This window comes from Mirounga angustirostris, unplaced genomic scaffold, assembly GCF_029215605.1.
Source record: "Mirounga angustirostris isolate CCGP_5_RB_7025 unplaced genomic scaffold, mMirAng1.0.hap1 SCAF_4, whole genome shotgun sequence".
In the NCBI taxonomy this organism is placed as follows: Eukaryota; Metazoa; Chordata; class Mammalia; order Carnivora; family Phocidae; genus Mirounga; species Mirounga angustirostris.
The window spans coordinates 38,462,269-38,480,603 of record NW_026991712.1 but is presented as its reverse complement, the minus strand read 5'-3'; the positions used below and the strand labels follow the sequence as shown (position 1 = coordinate 38,480,603).

The following is an 18,335-nucleotide window of genomic DNA, read 5'->3' as shown; positions in this document are numbered from 1 at the left end:
ATACCCAGTAAGTGCTCAGGTTTCCAGTTGTCTCATAAATGTTTTTTGGGTGGTTTATTTTATGGGTCAGTCTGTATTTTAAGACTCTCTTAGTTTTTTGTTAAAGAAACTAGTTTGTCCTACAGACTAGATTTGTCTGATTGCTTGCCTGTAATGTAGTCCTCTGTATTTCCACTAGATTAGCACTTGGATCTGGAGGCTTCCCATATTAATATCCCCCTTTTTTTGCAATATTACTTCATAATTGATCATTTGTCCTTCCATCAAGAGGCAGATAATGTCTGGCTGATTCTGCCTTTTTGGAATGTCAGCACCATTAATATCTAACACCTGGATTTAGTGATTCATTAGGGGTTGCAATATGATGACATGCTATCACTCCTTGTTCACTTATTAGCTGGACTATTTCTATAAAGAGGAACTTTCCCTCATACGCAATTTGCTTACCCAGTGGTGCATGTGACCTGGGTAAATATACTTAGTTTTGTTATTTATCAGTTGTCAAAATGGTGAGTTAGTCTGTCATGCTCTAGTGGTGACCAGTGAAGGTTTTTTTGTTTGCTATGTAACGAATGGACTCATGAAGAGAGGCCTATTAGGAGAAGAGCTGAGGGTGTCCAGTTGAAAAGTAAACTATCATGATACATTTTATCAGTAAGCCTAAAGAAAACTTTAACCTATTATTCCATACCCTTTTGAGACTTTCAAAGGGAAAAAAATAAAAGCTTTCTCTAAAAAAGCTAGTACCTTGTAGTTAATATCCTTATTGATGCTCAAGTTGTGCCGTCTTTGGCCATTGGGAGCCTCTTCAGGTCAGCCCCCCACTCTTGACAGACCATGGCTTCCTTGCTGTCTGGTTGACAGGATGCTCCAGGCTCATCTTGTCTATTTATAATCCCAGACCTGGAATCAGCCATTTCTTCAAGGAGCCTGCTTCCTTTAGGCAGAGACCATAATCTGGATTTCCAGGGTTGGAGAACATATTTCTTTTTAAGCAGGGCTCCACATGTTTGAAGACTGTTTTGACTAGAACAAAAGGAGTTAATGCTAGCATTCTAACTTTAAACTCTAAATATACCAGAGCTTTACTCTGACACCCTGAGTGGGGGTTGGAATGATCTAGTTCTGTTATTTTCCCTGGTCTCCATAGCTATATTAAGATCCTCGTAGCGTGTAATGTGTGCTTCTCTTTTGTCTGTGTCTTATTGGGAATCCACACTGACATAATAACATGTTGCCTTTCACTTCCTATCAAATATTTGGCCAGATGGCTTTTCTTCCAGGCTGAATAGTCTCAGGGTGACCTCTGTGGACACATCCTCTGGGGGCTCTTGTTGGTAGAAAATAAATGTTCTTTTTTTTTTCTTCTCTAAAATAGAACACATATTATTAGCCGGATATGCAGTTTCTCAAATACTGCTGAGACGGAGGGTAGATGAGTTATCAGATCCTGGAATCATTCCCTGGGTTAATCTATAACTTCAGTTTCCCAACCAAACCACATCATTGGTTTGAAAGAAATGCTTAAGACAGAGGGGTCACAAACTCCGTTAGTTCATAATGCCCCAGGGTCTTTGGTATTTTTTTCCATGGTGCCTGTAGTTCAAAAGAAATACCTAACTGCCCATTGCATGAAGTAGGTCCAAACAGCTTGAGTGGAAATGAGTGTAATATCTGCCAGTTGTAGCTATGTTTTCCTTGAAATTTAAAAAAATCCCACAGTGCCCCTTTGAGTCCCTGTGTCCCACCTCAGGGAATCCTAAGGAGATACACCTTCCTTTTAGGACGTTGTTGTAGAAATCACACTCTGGATACCTATTAATGTAATACCACATTCTCTCCCCTATCTCCATCAAATTTGGCCTTAAGAGGAAAAATGTATTAAATACTAAACATGTAGATGATAGAAACAGATTTCCTTCACATTAAAGTTACGCATATCGAGATCTTAAAAACTATTTTAATCTATGCAGCCTTGTCGTGCTAATACTAGTGAAGATTTGAATCATAGTAATACCCAGTATTTAGTTTTTTTTTTTTTAAAGATTTTATTTATTTATTTGACAGAGAGAGACACAGCGAGAGAGGGAACACAAGCAGGGGGAGTGGGAGAGGGAGAAGCAGGCTTCCCGCTGAGCAGGGAGCCTGATGCGGGGCTGGATCCCAGGACCCTGGGATCATGACCTGAGCCAAAGGCAGACGCTTAACGACTGAGCCACCCAGGCGGCCCAGTTAATACCCAGTATTTAGTTAAATCCCAGAGTAGGGAACCTGACTCCTTTGGAATTGGAGTACTCTAAAAGCAGTGAGATTAATATTTAGCCAAAATGGCGTCTCAAATTCTGATTCCAGATAAAAGAATCATTGACTTGAGCAATGTAGGAAAATTCCTATTTAGGGATAAATAGGGAAATTTTAAACTTCATAGAGCCTGTTGTACCATGTCATTTTGTGCGTGCTAATCCAGATTAACATTATATACAGGCTTACGGTGTTGACTTCAGAAAGTATTTTGCTGTGTGGCGCCTTGCTTTGAGTCTGACTGCTTGAAGAACACAGTTAAGAAAAAAGTCAGTGAGGGGGTGACTCAGTTGGTTAAGCGTCTGCCTTCGGCCCAGGTCATGATCCCAGGTTTCTGGCATCCAGCCCCTGAGTCCACATCAGGGCTCCCTGCTCAGCGGGGAGCTTGCTTCTCCCTCTCCCTCTGCCCCTCCCCCCACTTGTGCACGTGCACGTGCTCTCTCTCTCTCTCTCAGATATATAAATAAAATCTTTAAAAAAAAGAAAAGAAAAAAGTCAGTGACCCGTGGAAGCCAGATTATCTCCCCGGCAGCCATTTCCCTCTGAGGGACCTGAGATTAACAGAAGGCTGACCTTGGGCTGTCAGAAAAGCCACAAAACAAATTCCTGGTTGGCTGAGGAGGATTGGGGGCGGGATGGGATTTAGTGGTGATCCCAACAACTTTCAGAATTTGTGCATAAAAAGTTCTACAGTTTTTTTCCCCCTCCTGTTACTTTTAAAAATCAGGTTATTTATTCCTTCCTAGGTATGGTTGGCTATGGTTAGAAACAAGTTCCTGACTAGGTAACATGAGTCCCTTTATTCTCCCCCCATCCCTCCACCGTAGAGAGAGTTAAAGGGAAGGTAATAAACTAATTGCCAGCAGGAGAGATTTTTAGTTAGACTTCAGAAGAAGGTCCTTCATGCTGGAGAAGCTAGACTGATGCCAAGATGAAATGACAGTCCTCATCTTGTAGATTCTTGAGGAAAAGTCATCACTTCCTGAAATGGTTTAAGGAGGGCTTCCAGCAAAAGATGAGTTACTAGCTGGCTCTCGAGCTCTCTGGCCATTTCAGATTCATTAAACATGCTTCACCAACAACACGTACCTTTCATCACTCCTCTGCCTCTAGCAACGGGAGGGTCCAGAAGCAGTAAGGGAGGGGGGAGAGGAACATTCTCTAAGAAGAGGACTTCTAGAGAGTTTGAAACTGTAGCCTGTGGTTTAGGCTCTGACGCTTCTGGCCTACCACGTACTGGAATACAAAAGGCGGGGGGGTCTTACTTGTAACATCTCAACAGTAGGTGTCCTTTTGCCTTGTAACTTAATAGTTTGTATGATCTCCCTAAGCTTCCCCTCCCCCTTTTAATTTTAAAAGGCCAAGACAAATGTGAGAGGTTGATAGAGATTTGGTCAAATCTCAGATAAGCAGAGAGAGCGGTTAGGAGACCATCTCCAGAGTCAAGGTTCCTATGATGATGGAGATGCTCCAGGTCTGATCGGAGCAACAGTTGAGGGAGTGAGGAAGAGGGGAAGGATTTGCGAGAGCTGGAGGAGGTAGAAATGGAAGTTGATCATTGAGGGGATGTGGAGGGAGATGATTCTCAAGGGTATCTCTCGTTTGTGGCTGTACTTGAAACATAAAAACCACTTCCCTGAGGGTAGGACAAGACCTTTCCATGCGCCGTCTCCACGACTGTTCCCACAAATGCCATCCGCCTGAGGGCTGAATGAGTCCCGTGAAGCTCTGCTCTTTGCATATGTTGGACCTCCCCGGTCCGTGGCTTCCGTAGCACGACCTTTCCCCAAACACTCCGGTAGCGGTCGCCATCTGCCGGGCTCTGGGCTGGGTGCTTTGTGAGCTCACTTCATCTCACGGGAGCCCTTGAGGTAGGATCTCTTAATCCCCGTGTGCAGGAGACGAAATGGAGGCACCGCGCGGGTCACTTCCCGAGATGACAGGGCTCGCGAGCGGCAGGAGGGGTACCGTAGGCACTGTGTGCCCCCGGCAGCCTGGCTCCCGGCTCTTCTTCCGCACCAGCTTCCCCCTCGGCTGTCGTCTGTTGAGACCGCCACCCGGACCCGGACCCCGCGTTCTCCGCACAGGCGCCTGGCGTGGGCCTGCCTGGGGTGAGGAGTGAAGCAGCTACACAGCTCATTTAGATGTTGCTTCTCAAGGAAAGTCACAGACTTTAGACGCAGTGGGACTTTTTCCATTTTGCTTGCTTATTTTCGCTTTTTAGCACCGCGGAAGGGACGGGAGGGTGACCGAGAAGAGTCGGAAGAAAAGCAAAGGTTAAAAGGAAGCTTTGTAACAGCAAGGCAGCTGCCTTCTTCAGAGCTCTGCTGAACAGCCTCGCTTCCCGTAACTCAGCCCCACGCATCTTCCAGATTCCTCCTGCGTGCACGCGGCAGCAGGTGTGCGCACCCTCCCGTCCGAATGGAAAAGGATCGTGCAGGAGGTTTCCTCCTGAAAGCTTCTCACCTGCTTTCACGTAGGTTCCACGGTGCAAGCTGACAGGATGTGACGTTAACTCTGCTCACACTTCTTTCCTTCCGTTAGTAAAATACAGCATCTTTAAAAGTATTCTGACCCATGTAACTTTTCAGTTATTTCATCCAGCAAGCATCTGGAGGCGTCCAGTCAACACATAGCTATTTGAAACCTAAAAGTTCTGGAAGAACATTTCAAATAAACCCAGTTTTCCTTGTGACCTTGGATAAGAGGCTATTAATCAATTGCTTAATTGTAACCCTCCTATAATAATAGTAAGGAAGAAAAATTTATAGTAGTTTTGCAGTGAATTGAGGATACAGTTACCCTCTATTTTCATTGTATTTTACTTTAAAACACATACAGAAGTTGACTTACTTATCACTTGTGTCCACAATAGAGTCCATATTGATTTTTACTCCCGAAACAAATGAGACATTGGATTTTATTTTTTAATTTGTTCTAAGAAAATTTTCTGGGTATATATCTTAATGAAAAATTTTAAAAAAAAATGTATAATATGTTTGTGCGACATCGCTTTTAACAGCAAAAGTATCCAAGCTCATTGTCTAATAACTGGGGACTGGTTTGGTTAAATAAGGGTACATCCCCTTGACAAAATGTCTTTATTGTCATAAAAATTATTATGAACAATGTAGCAACGAAAGAAAGGCTTGTGATGTTTTAAAAAGCAGAATATGGGAGTTTCTATTGTAGTTACAGCTAGGAAAAAACGAAGCTTGTAGGCCCAAATTAGATTGTAATAGAAAATTAAACGTTGATTGGTTGGAGACTGGAATTCAAAGCAGGAGACATTTCTCCTTTTCCATTGACATGAGGGAGGGAGGGAAGTGTACAGGGGAAGTGGGAAATGGGTAAAATGGGAAGCTGGGATGTGAGGGAGTGAGCAATTCCTGCAGCTGCCTTGGCAGCCTCTGGAAGGAATGGTGTAGAATGGTTAAGAAGATGGCACAGTGGGTGGCATCCCATGTTCAGGCTGGGGGAACGCAGAGGAAGCCGCCGGGGTCCTTTCAGAGGGTTACCGTGGTGATAGCATGCCGGCCATTCTTTCCAGCTCCTCTGTGGTTAAATTAGATATTTTTATTTTAGATAAAAGTACAGGCATTTAAAGATGTATTTATTTAGATATAGTTATTTAAACATTAGGTATTTATGTGCTCAGAACCATTTTAACGTTCAATTTGAGCTGCTATATTATTTTGGTATTTCCAGACCAAATATCTCACTAGTGAGGATTTTTGACCCAATTTGAAATATTTGAAGTATGAGTTCTAAATTATGAGTATAGTCTATAAAAGAATTTGAGCAGCTTCTCTGCTGAGAATTAAGAGAAATAATGACTTCCTCCTATAATTTATAGTAGTTTTGCAGTGAGTTGAGGATAAAATCATCTATCTTGTTTTGGAAATGATTCCTTTGGCAGACAGGGCTCAGGGGGGATTTCTCACTCGAGCCTCCCAAAATCTGCTTATGTTGTTCTCCTGGTATGTTGGATTCACTGGATACAAGATGCCATCAGTTGTAAACCGCTCCATTATTTTAGGCAGTCCTTATTGTACAATGCTGTCGATTACAAAGCAAAGCTTAAATTCAGATGTTAAAATGTACAAAAATGTGTACCTTAGAATTTTAAAAATGGGATTATGTGTATGTCTTTGTTTACTTATTTATATTATAGGTGAGGATATTTAACAAGTTTGAAAATAGTTAATCTAGATTCCTTAAAGATAGCCCAGACTTTGTTTGTGATAACCCTATCCCAAGCGCCCAAATGGTTATTTCAGTTAATTGTGAAGATTGATAAGTCAGCTATCTCCCCTTTCCTGTTTGGCATGAGTAAAGGCAGCTCATCCAAATAGGCAAATGTGGTGTGACCAATTTAAGACAAGCATTTAATTTAATTGTATTTTAAACAGGATACATTGTGGACTGTTAGGGGTGTAACAAATGGTGAAGAAGAGAAAATTCTTGTGAGTAATTTAAAATGGACCTTTGGAAGAGCTCCCTAAGTGCCTCTAAATGCTGAGATTGTTTTGAGGCTGTGTAATCTCACATCTGACATTAGTCTGTTTCCAAGGGCCGAATTCAGGGTAATGCTTTTCCTTAGAATGGGCAAAGGGGACCTTTTTCTGTAAAGAGCCAGAGAGTAAATATTTTAGGCTTTGTGAGCCATATGGCGTCTGTCATAACGATTCAGCCCTGCTGTTATAGTGTGAAACCAGCTGTAGGTAATCCATACATGAGTAAGTAAGGCTGTGTTCCCGTCGGATTTTATTTATGGATGCCGAAATTTGAATTTTATGTAATTTTCACGTATCACAAAGCATTTTTCTCTTAAACCATTAAAAAATGTTAAGAACTGTTCTTAGGTCGCAGGCCACATGAAAAACAGGTGGCAGGCCAGAGTTGGCCCACAGAGTTCCCAGACCTCTGCCTTAGTGGAAATTTAAGCCAAGTTTTCTAGGCATATGTAGGGCAACTATTTGAACCATCTCAAGGAATTTAATAGTCCCTGCTTTTGGCCTTGAGAGACCTCCGGGTTGAGCTTTCCCCTCCTGCAAGTGGGTTGGCAAAGAACAGCACCTAATCCTTTGGCTCTTTTAAAGGATATCCTTTTCCTGAGAAAGTTTTAGTTCCTCCCATATTAGTGATTTTGCCTATAGATTTAAATCAAGCTTATATTTAATAAAATATAGTAGAAAATCAATAAAAGAATAATTTGCTTGTAAAACAGTCATTAAAGCCTTGAAAAATAGTAGCTAAAGCTATTATATGCAGTGTTATCCACTGTCTTTTTTTTTTTACAAAGATTTATTCCATAAAGCCTTATTTTAGTTTACTATCAGAAAAAAATAATACACACCTTCCTCACTCTCTCCCTCCCCCCTGCTCCTTTCTTTCTGTATCCATCTATGTGTCTGTCTATCCATTCATATATGGAATAAAAACTTTATAACCCAATTAATTCCCATTTTGCCTTATTTCTGGGTCATTTTAACACTTGCAGTATGTCCAGTGCCACAAGCCATCTCATCGTTCTGTAAATGCACGGGATAAAGTGATTTGTTGAGCCATCATACATGCCATGTACGATCCAATAAGCACATTGCTTGGATTTATTTATTTCACTAACCTTGTGAGAGAGAGATGATTATGGCCACTGTTGACAGATGGAGAAAAGTAAGGGTTTAGAGGTAAGTGGCCGCCCCAAGGCCTCGGAGCTGGGATTGATAGACCCAGATGGTCTGCTCCACAGCCCATGCTCTCAGCAACCACCCCAGCAGGCGCCAGGCTTCTCGACACGGTGGGGAAGAGGAAAAATACAGTGTTTGTGTGGCATGGCCCTGTGACCGGACACTGGTTGAGAAGGTCCGCACTTCCCCGTGGCAAAGAAATTCTGTTTATCAGCCACCTCCACTAGCAGATAAGCTGTCTGCTGGTTCAGGCCTTGTACATTTCGGCTAGTGTGGTATCCTCAGTACCTGGCACACAGCACTCATTGATGAAATGAACCAAGAGTATTTAATAAATCATCTGTCTTGCTCTCTTTTTTATCTCCCTTGGAGGAATTCGCTTAGGTTATGTGAACCAGATCAGCTCCATGCCCATACCCTCGACTGCCCAGTGTCATCCCCGAGAGAGAGCACACTGCAGGACTCACTCCATTTCTTCCTTATCTGCTGCTTTCCTTCGATTCTAGCAAATGGTAGCAACGTCCATCTCGTCACCTTGGCCGGTGACCTGGGAGTCATCTTTCAACTTGTTACGATTAGTCTCTTAGATAAGTCTCTTCAGCTCTGCTTTCTCTTCAATTTTTTTTCTCTCTGTTGCTGCCAGATTGATCTAAATCATAAAACTGATTTGTCAACCCCTTATTTAAAGGTCTTCAGGGGGTTCTGCCATTTCTTACTGCAACATTTCTCAATGGTGATGTCACTCCACTTGGCTATGTGATAGCCAGTTGTGACTTGTGGGGTAATATTTAAAATCTAAGTTTGCCAATGGTTTTTTTTTTTTTTTTTTGCCCTTTCAGTAAATAGGAACAGATTTAGGATTACCCCTACAATAACATCAGTCTTGGCTGCTTGCGTTCGAAAATTTTCTTGAAACGAGAGGAGGGATTATAATTTCGTCCTGCCGACTCTATCTTATTTGTGAGGCAGCTTCGAGGGACTGTTCCAGATGTGTTGTCAACAGTCGCTGCTCTTATGAGCTTTCATGACTCCCAGGGCCCTTGCTTCCCACCCCATACCTCCCCAAAGGAGACAAAACAAGAAAAAGAAGTCTCCATTCGCAGTGGTATTTTCTGTAGTTTTTCATGTTTTATGGGTAGAGAGGGCAGTTGATTTTGTAAAAACAATGTGTGCCCACAGAGGAGAGCTCTCTTACATGTGAACACTACCAAAGCTCCCCACGCCCCTCCCCCGCCCCCCAAAATGGTGAGGACCACTGGTTTCTGTGGAAGAAGGGGCCACCTTCCTGTCGTTGCTTAGAAGACCAGCTGGAACCGTGCCTGTTGTTCAGGCTCATCTGTAATCCCGCCTCACGCACTGAGCTCTCTAGACGGCAGACCACCTACACCTTTACCCGGCTGCCTGGGTCTCTCATGACGTACAGTCTGCATGTGCCTTCCCTGCCTCCTGGCATCAGTGCTGCTCGGCTGACGCAGGGCACCCTGCTCCACATTGCAGCCTGTTACCTTCGTCTCTGCTTCTCAGCCCAGCTGGCCGCCGATAGGAGCCCCGAGGTGCGTGGGTAAGGAGCGAGTGCACGGATTCACTGTTCCAACCAAACCTTACTTTGGATTTTAGAATTACAACTCTGTGCCCGCCCCTCTCACAGTAAAAATGGCATCCATTTTTCCTGGACAAAGAGTGGCCTTTGACACCATTCAGTTACTTTTGTTTAGATTTGGTAAAAAAAAGGGAGATAAGAGGTAGGGATGGCAAATCCTGTTGTAGGGGGAGATGAATGTACTGTCCACTTCTAGCTTTTGAGATAAAAGGTATCATGAGCTGGCTGTTTCCAAAGGAGTTTCTCGCCACAACCTTAGGGCTGTCCTTCCATGTTCAAGAACAGGAATATCTTCAGGATTCTTGAGAGAGGGTTCCTGTCAAGTAGGTTTTAGTTCAGTGACCTTCCCTTATAGGCCTTGATCTGGTCATCTGTTTGCTTCAACAAGTAAGGCCCAGAGCACCTTCAATTTTAGCCTCTAACATGTTCTGCCACCACCAGAGCTGAGAAAGGAAAAGAGAACTTCTTTTCTAACTCAAGTAAATAAATGTGTATATAGAGGGCTTACTGGTGTCACTTTCTTGAGGAGAGCACGTAGCTGAACTAGTTGTAAAATAATACTGGTTTTGGGCGCCTGGGTGGCTCAGATGGTTAAGCGTCCGCCTTCGGCTCAGGTCATGATCCCAGGGTCCTGGGATCGAGTCCCACATCGGGCTCCCTGCTCCTTGGGAGCCTGCTTCTCCCTCTGCCTCTCTCTCTCTCTCTCTGTCTCTCATGAATAAATAAAATCTTTAAAAAAAAATAATACTGTTTTTTTTAAGATTTTATTTATTTGAGAGAGAGCAAGAGCATGAGAGAGAGCACTAGCAGGGGGCTGAGGGAGAGGGAGAAGCAGACTCCCCCCTGAGGAGGGAGCCCAACACAGGGCTCAATCCCAGGACCCTGAGATCATGACCTGAGCCGAAGTCAGATGCTTAACTGACTGAGCCACCCAGGCACCCCTAAAATAATACTGTTTTAATTATCTTGCTGTAATCGGGGGATTGCCACCATTCATTGAGCACCCAAATGCTAAATCCTGTACTCCACGTTAGGTATGTTAACTCCCTTAGATCCTTACAACCCCACTTGGAAGGGAACCTGTCATGGTCTTCATTTTATAGATATGCAAACTGCAGCTCAAGTAGGTTTAGTAACAGAGGACCCCAGGGATCATAAATCACAGAGCTGGAATTTGAACCCAGGTCTGATTTCAGATCCTGTGTTTGTCCACCACCATATTGCCTCTAGAATTTGATCGTGGCCACACGTCTACTAAGTGATAGAACTCACATTTGAACACCCCTCTGCCTAAGAACCAGTTCTGAGAAAGGGATACAGAAGTGTGAGGCTCTTGCCTTCTAGAAACTTTCTGGAGAGGAGAAAGGTAAATGTATATGAGACAGTTAATAGTACAAGATAATCTATAATTTAATTGATAAGTTACATAAGTGCTTCAGGAAAATGATTTTGTGTCTTGAGTTCAGAGGGCTGTATTATAATTGCTGCCATTTCCAATATTATTCTTATGACTTCATATATCTATAAGGAATCTGAAAATATATCATCATAGTGTCTTTATTTTAAGAACTTATTGTACTGTAATTGCATGGCATGATTAAGTGAAGAAGAGTGTCATCGAGGCTGGCATATTTCAGATCTCCGTTTTAGAAATGAATTTAACTTGAGCCTTGGGTTGTTTGGATTTATATGGAGCAACATAAGAAAGAAAAGCCTTCCAGGAGCAAAAAATCACAAGAAGGAGTCAGACTGGTAACGAGCATGCTGTGCCTGGGGAGTAGATCAGGTAGGGTAGGGTCAGATACTCGGCTGCTGTTGACCTGGGCATGAGCAGCACAAAGAATGTGGTATTAAATGAGAGAATTGTTCATTTTCCCATCACTCACCTGTGTTTCCTTGGGGGTACTTCAGGGCACCATAGTTCTCTAGTTTCCACTGGTGCATGGGGTGCTCTGCATTATGCTTTAATGTGGCTGTCGGGGCTCACTGGACTGGAGAAGAGTCTCAGGCAGGGGTGGGGCTGGTCCTGATCACCCTCTCCGTGAGTGCATATTTCACCTGAGATAATAACTTCAGCCAGCACAGTATTCCCTGGTTGCTTTGTTCAGTGTCTGTACAGCACAGGATCCAAATCCTACCACCCTTTCTTACTTTGAGAGTCAAAAACCTGGCAAATCGGCTCATCTTCCAGGCCCCTGCAGAAGCTCCTATCAAGCCAACAGCTCACCTGCCAGCCAGCAGGGCAAAAGGAATGACGTGGCCCTTAGCCCGCCCCTCAACCTCAGGTTGAAAGTCGCCCCTTAATGATGGACATCCTCTTCCCTTCAGCACTGCCATGATTACTCTTTCATGTTTTAAATGTGATCTGTATTGTTAACACGGTATTCCATATGCAAGCTAAAGCTCATGGCATTGAAAGACTGATTCCTTAATTTCCCTGCCCGTCTCTTGCCTATCAGCCCAGCAGTAAGCACTGCTGACTCCTTTTCCTGTCTCTTCTAGTGTTTGCTTCTGTATTTTACAAATAATGTCTACATCGCTGTTTGATGATTAATTCCAGGTCTCTTTTGACTTCTTGTTGAATAGGATTTAACTCTCGGGCACCTGGATGGTTCAGTCAGTTAAGCGTCTGCCTTTGGTTTGGGTTGTGATCCCAGGGTCCTGGGATGGAGCCGCACTTTGGGCTCCCTGCTCCTCGGGGAGCCTGCTTCCCCCTGATCCTGCATGCTCGCTCTCTCTCTCTCTCTCTCAAATAAATAAATAAAATCTTAAGAAAAGAAAAAAAAAGATTTAACTCTCATTCTCCTCCTCATGTTCCCCGCTTCCCTTGTCCTCTTCATACCATCATATCGGATTTTCTGGTGCCATCATCAGTCAGTGTTTACTTTTTTTTTTTTTTTTAGTCAGTGTTTACTTTTGAGTGAGTATTGGTCAGTGTAGAGCTCTATGATATACATTCTCTTGTACGGTGTTTGGTGTTTGATTTTTTTCCCAGCAAACATTTGCCTTGCTCTTTCAGCTGCCAAGTTTTTATCTGTTACCTAAGTCCCCATCCTTTCTATGTGGCTATTAGATCTGTCAACCACCTACCAATATTATTTTCCAAGTGTTTGGCTCTGTCAGGTCATCTGTCAGTTCTCTTTCTTTCCTAGGGCTTCTCCTTCCCCTGCCCCAGGGTGGACGAGGTGCACACAGCCATCATCCTGGCTACTGGTTTCATTTTAACGTACCTCGCCTTGTTAGGATGTGGGAGCCAGCAGGCAGACTTCTGGTGCAATTTACCTCGTGTCTCTTATTGACCCCCCATTTTGGACCCCCAAATCTCCAGGAATGGTTCTTTGAGAATCTGATGAAAGCTCCGAGCACTCTTCCCAGGAAAATAGTTGCACAAACACAAAATTTGGCATGTCATTTTGTGAATGTCTGAAAACACATATGTAACTTACCTATAATACTTTGGGGGATGTAATCTTAGCAACTGTAGAGTTCAAATAAGGCTTTAGTGCCTAAGCTCTAATAGTATAAGTCCAACTCTATCGTACCCGAAAATATCCTATTTTTACCAATAAATAGTTCTTTTCTCTTGAGCATTTTATCATTTCTTAGTATTTGATGGAATGAAATTTTAATCCCTTGTGGATGTATGGCCAGCTAGAATCACTTCTCTGTTCCATTTTGCAACCTTTGATGTTAATTTATTTCTCCCTCCAACTGTTCTTTATATTGATGTAGCTGGGAAAATGAAGTTTGCTCTGGTAACACTCTGAGTATTTGTTGAGTTGAACTGAAATGATTGAGGAGCTGCCTTCCCACAAGCATACTGTAACCTAGCACGATAACTCCCAATTAAAGAGACACTACAGACAGATTCTAATCTTCCTAATTAACAGCTGCCTTCTGGGGTCACTGGCAAGAGGGATTTTTCCGTCTGCAAGGAAGAAAGTTACACTATCACACAGTCACTCTGTTAAGCTCCTATTAAGACAAACTCCAAGGGACTGTATGTACTTAGATTAGAATTTCACTGTATTGAATATTGCTTGAAGTAAAGTGGTCTGTGGCTGAGGTCTGTAATGTGCCTGTGTTTGCCTACTCATTGAGTAGCTGCCATGTACCAGATAGTGACTTTAGTTTGAAGTAGGATATGACCTATGTTCTTAGTCCTCAGAGATTATTTTTTAGCCATTCATTGTGAGTGACTAAATTCTGAAAAGTGAAAGACGGAGTTTAACTAAATGCCAACTTTTAAAAATGTCAAAATAATCGGATTTCCACCACTTTTGTTATATGGCATATTAATTGTAATGTTCTATCTTAATTGAGTTGTTTTCTCAGATTTCCAAGTACTTCATTGATCTTAGTAGAAGAGGACAATAGGGAGTGTTTTTAGTCAGTATCGACAGACTGAAATAGAAAAAGTATGGCGGCTTATGTCACCAGCCCTTCCTTGAAATCGTCAATAATATTACCATCATTTAGATTTTAAAAAAAGAAGACGCTGTCGCTTGAGAATGTGAAACTGATTCTGTTTGGACAACTTTTAGTGAAAAAAGCGTGAGGTACCGGGTGAAGACTGTTCTTCAGTCAGCTTTTAGTATGTGGTGGTGAGAAAGCAAAGACAGGCGGGGCTCTCAAAAGCCCTGGTTAAAGGACAGACTCATTACCAGGCATCTTGACTTGGTAAAGGGTCCAAGGCTATAGAATATTTGAGACAAAAGGCCAATATTGGGATGTTAAAATACCGATGTAAAGTGAAACTTTAAAACAAGTTTGAAGGGGCACCTGGATGGCTCAGTCGGTTAAGCGTCTGCCCTCAGCTCTGGTCATGATCCCAGGGTCCTGGGATGGAGCCTGGCGTCGGGCTCCCTGCTCAATGGGGAGCCTGCTTCTCCCTCTGCCCCTCCCCCCTGCTTATGCTCCCTCTCTCTCTCAAATAAATAAATAAAATATTTTTATAAATAAATAAAAGAAGTTTGAAGATAAATCGCAAGAAACAGTAACAAACTAACTCAATGTGAAAGCAAGTCTATTTTGACAAACAAAAGGCAAAGTTACAGTATTTTTTTTTCTTTTTTTAAAAAAAAGTTATGTTTAGGGGCGCCTGGGTGGCTCAGTTGGTTAAGCGACTGCCTTCAGCTCAGGTCATGATCCTGGAGTCCCGGGATCGAGTCCCCTCTGACCCTCCCCCCTCTCATGTGCTCTCTCTCTCTCATTCTGTCTCAAATAAATAAATAAATAAAATCTTAAAAAAAAAAAAAGTCATGTTTAATCTTCTGTGTGCATTTTGTAGAATCTGAGTGTTGTATTTTGCTCAGGAAAGAGAATAAATTGGATGCAGTGGCTGATTTCAGTCCCTTTTAAGTAGCTCCGTTGTGTTTTAGGATAATCTCTCCAAGGATAATGATAGATATGAATCCGTTAATTGTTTAATGAGGCTGAGGAGCATAATGCTGAAGCTCGGTCATGCAAAATTTAATATTTCTAGCATTGATCACAGCTGTTGCCACTGGTTAGAAGTTACCGTATCTCATGTGCACACACGCACGCACACACCAGTGTGCAGACGCAGGGAGGGGAGCAGTGGCTTTGTTGTAGAGAATACGCTTTTCTCCCCGGTCAGGCTGAGACCCTCATGGAGACGCTGCTGCCAGATGCTAGGTAAAGCGCCCTCAGGTGGAAGACAGGGCCGTGTTCATGCTCTGACCCTCACCCCTCTGTCATCGGGGTCCCAGCGGGTGCTCTGCCTTCAGGCTTCCCTCCCTTTGCCTGTGCACTTGCCGGTCTACCCGAAGTGCCTCCTCTTCTCTCTGGGCCTGATCCCTCTTCCCGAGACGCCTGACGTCGTTTTCCCTGTGTGTTCTTCTCTGACACCTTGTTCACACCCATGCATTGATCATGCCCCATTTTACTGGCTTCACCTCCAGTCCTCTGTTAAATTATTCCTTATGAAACCTTCTCTGTTCAAATGACTGGGTGGTTGCTGTCTCCTAATTGGACCCTCATCAGTGTCGGCGTCCTCTGCCTGGAACGTCGAATGCACATACAGAATCACCCAGGCCCCGCCCAGGCGATGCCTCACTCATTCATTCCACCAACATCTGAGCTCCTACTGTTGGATAGGCACTGGGCCCTACTCCGGGGTTAAGTAAGACCGGGCTTGAGCCCAACAGGAGCTCCGAGGCTAGGAGAAGAGAAGAGTAAGTCGTCAAGTGTGTCGAATTAGAGAGGTAGGAGTGTGTGTGTGTCTGTGATATTGTTGGGGGAATAGAATAAAACAGAAAACTTAAAAAGAAAATTTGAGTGTTGTGCCTCTGGGAGCTGAAAGGATAAATAAATGAAAATGCAAGAAATTGATAAATATTTACTGCTTTCAGTGTAAGTGATGCCCATAATTTTGTTTTATTCTTTTCCATTTGTGAATGTTCTTTCTCTTTGCGCAAAGCACTTGAGGTGGGTAAGGTTTTCATTCATCTCATCTCTGTTCCTAAGGGCAGGAACTGTCCTTTATCTTAATCACCTTGTACCCATAATGCCTCTCATCTAGTAGGTGCATAATAAATGGTAGGTGACTGAAGAAAGGCTAACTATATTGAGTTCATATTCCCTGGTTTGTTTTTTACTCCAAATCAGTCAGTGTTTTCTTATGTTGACAGTTCAGGAACCATTCCAAGCACTTGTTTTGGGGCTTGAGGTGTGAACAGGAAGGGTCAATCAACTCGAGTGCTTGTTCTCGTTTGTTCCTCTTCAGCCATTTACAGATAATATCGATCATCTCAGGTGTGCGTTAAGCAGTGTTAAATACTTTGTAGACCTCTAATTCTCTGGTGTCCCTGTATGACAGGTGTAGAAATTGAGGTTAAGTAAGTTGCTCAAGGCTACGCCGAGAAAATGTGGCCGATGTCACCCTGAGTGGTTCCCGTGGTCAGTCAGGTGCCCGCCCTGCTCATGTGCACACATAGACCTCACCCAGAAGCCTTTTTTCCTCTCGAGAGACACCGTCGCCTCCTTCCTAGTCCTAGAGACACAGCCCTGTGGCCCTCCAGGCACCTTGACGTCCAGGCACATGTGAACAGGGGTTGGGAAACCTGGAAAGGGCCAAAAGTCTCTTCCCATCTTCTCATCGAAGTGTAGCCACTTGCTGGCGAGTTGAAATTTGGCCAACGTTTCTTTGCATGAAAGGTCCGTTGAAGTGAAAGCTCAGGGGGAATGTCTGTGCACTTTTATTACACACTAACCCTCGTCCGCTCTGTTGCTTCCCAGGTGCTCTTACCTCCGTACGATGACGCTGCTGTGAACAGCGCTGCTAAGGAGCCGCCACCACCTTACGTGTCCGCCTGAGCCCGCGAGTGGGGGGCCCGAGAACAGCAGCTTGATTTCCAGACGTCAGAGCGATAGTTCTTTCTTTGCACTTCTGGGATGAGCTCTCTGAGCTTATTTGTTGCTGAAATGCTCCAGTTTTTAAATGTAGATGTTAAGTTGAAACCCTCTTTAGTTTTAAGCATATGCTTCGCTAGAGCACGGTGATAGACTCACTGTAGAGTTCTCTGGGGCGGGGGGTGGGGGGGCGCAGTGGGCTTCCCTTGTCTTCCCGGGGGTTCCCTAGGCACTGAACCTTCCCAGCAATCTCGATGAGCCCGGAGTCAGAGAAGTCTGGTTTTGTCCCTCCTGGGCCTCGGAGTCAGGGAATTCATCACATTTTCCCCCTGTGTTCCCTCTTATCTCTTTTGGAAAGTGTAAAATAAAATCAAAATTAGAGAATGCTTTTCTTAAGCCATTCCAGTATTTGAACAAACCCTTCAAACCTTACAGAACAGGCATATCAATTGTGTGATCCTTGCTCTAATTAGGGAAATAGGAGTCCATATCTATATAAATAAAACAAGAATTTCCTCAAGATTCTTTATGACTTAAATTCAATGACAGTTTGTATTTGCTGTTCAAGGATTTTGTCCACGGGCGGAATTGAGACCCTTCCACAATCCCAGGCGGTGACCGCGGCCACTCTCCGACGGCTGGTCTTGAACGCCCTGTGTCTGGGGTCACGGGGTGGCGTGTGCTGCCTGTGTTACAGTCGTGGAGCAGATGCGTTTCGTACCGCTTGGTGCTCCCTTCCTCCCGGTTTCCCATGCCCACCCAGGACCCTTTTCACTAAAGATTTGCGTAAGAGTATGAAAAAAAGGTCTTCTCTCCCTGCAAGGCGCATCCTACCATTTTGAAATTCCAAGTATGCTCAGACACCTGTTCAAATGTAAAACGGTCTTCAGAAAGGTGAGGAGGGGTGCTTTTCTTGTGGAATGCTCTTATCTCGCCCACCTGAATTTCAAGGAACTTTCATATATTCACATGGTCAAAAGTCACAGCTCTCCTGTCTGTTCATTGTTGAGTGTGCTGTAAATGAAGGCTTTGCAATTAAAGTGAGATTTGCCCACATCTGAGAACGTAACCTTGTGACTCTGTGATCATGCCTGGGGACCCTTCCCACCCACATGTGGCCGTGCAGACACAGAGTTTGGCCCAAGGAGGCAGCTTTACAGCTTGTTTCACACATGTGTGTATATAGACATTTTTTTCTGTTTCAGTGCTGATAAAATCAGAGCATCTTAGGCCAAGAGAAATGGAGCCGAACAGATGGGAGCTTCCAACATTCCTAAACCCCACCCCTGCCAAGCTCTGTGTGCTCAGCTGTTTTGCATACGGTTGCTTTATGTCCTCGGTGTGCTTTTAATAAGCATTCGGATTTTACT

General features: G+C 43.7%; 1 protein-coding gene across 1 annotated transcript in view; it reads left to right on the top strand.

Annotated features, from left to right (window-relative positions):
- The window catches only part of LAPTM4B (lysosomal protein transmembrane 4 beta), a 75,068-nt gene extending 57,047 nt beyond the window's left edge, over positions 1-18,021 (top strand). Inside the window, exon 7 of the mRNA XM_045896186.2 lies at positions 16,852-18,021. Within this exon, the coding sequence (XP_045752142.1) occupies positions 16,852-16,929 (78 nt within the window). The 3' untranslated portion in view covers positions 16,930-18,021. The remainder of the gene's footprint in view (positions 1-16,851) is intronic.
- The last annotated feature ends 314 nt before the right edge of the window (positions 18,022-18,335 follow it).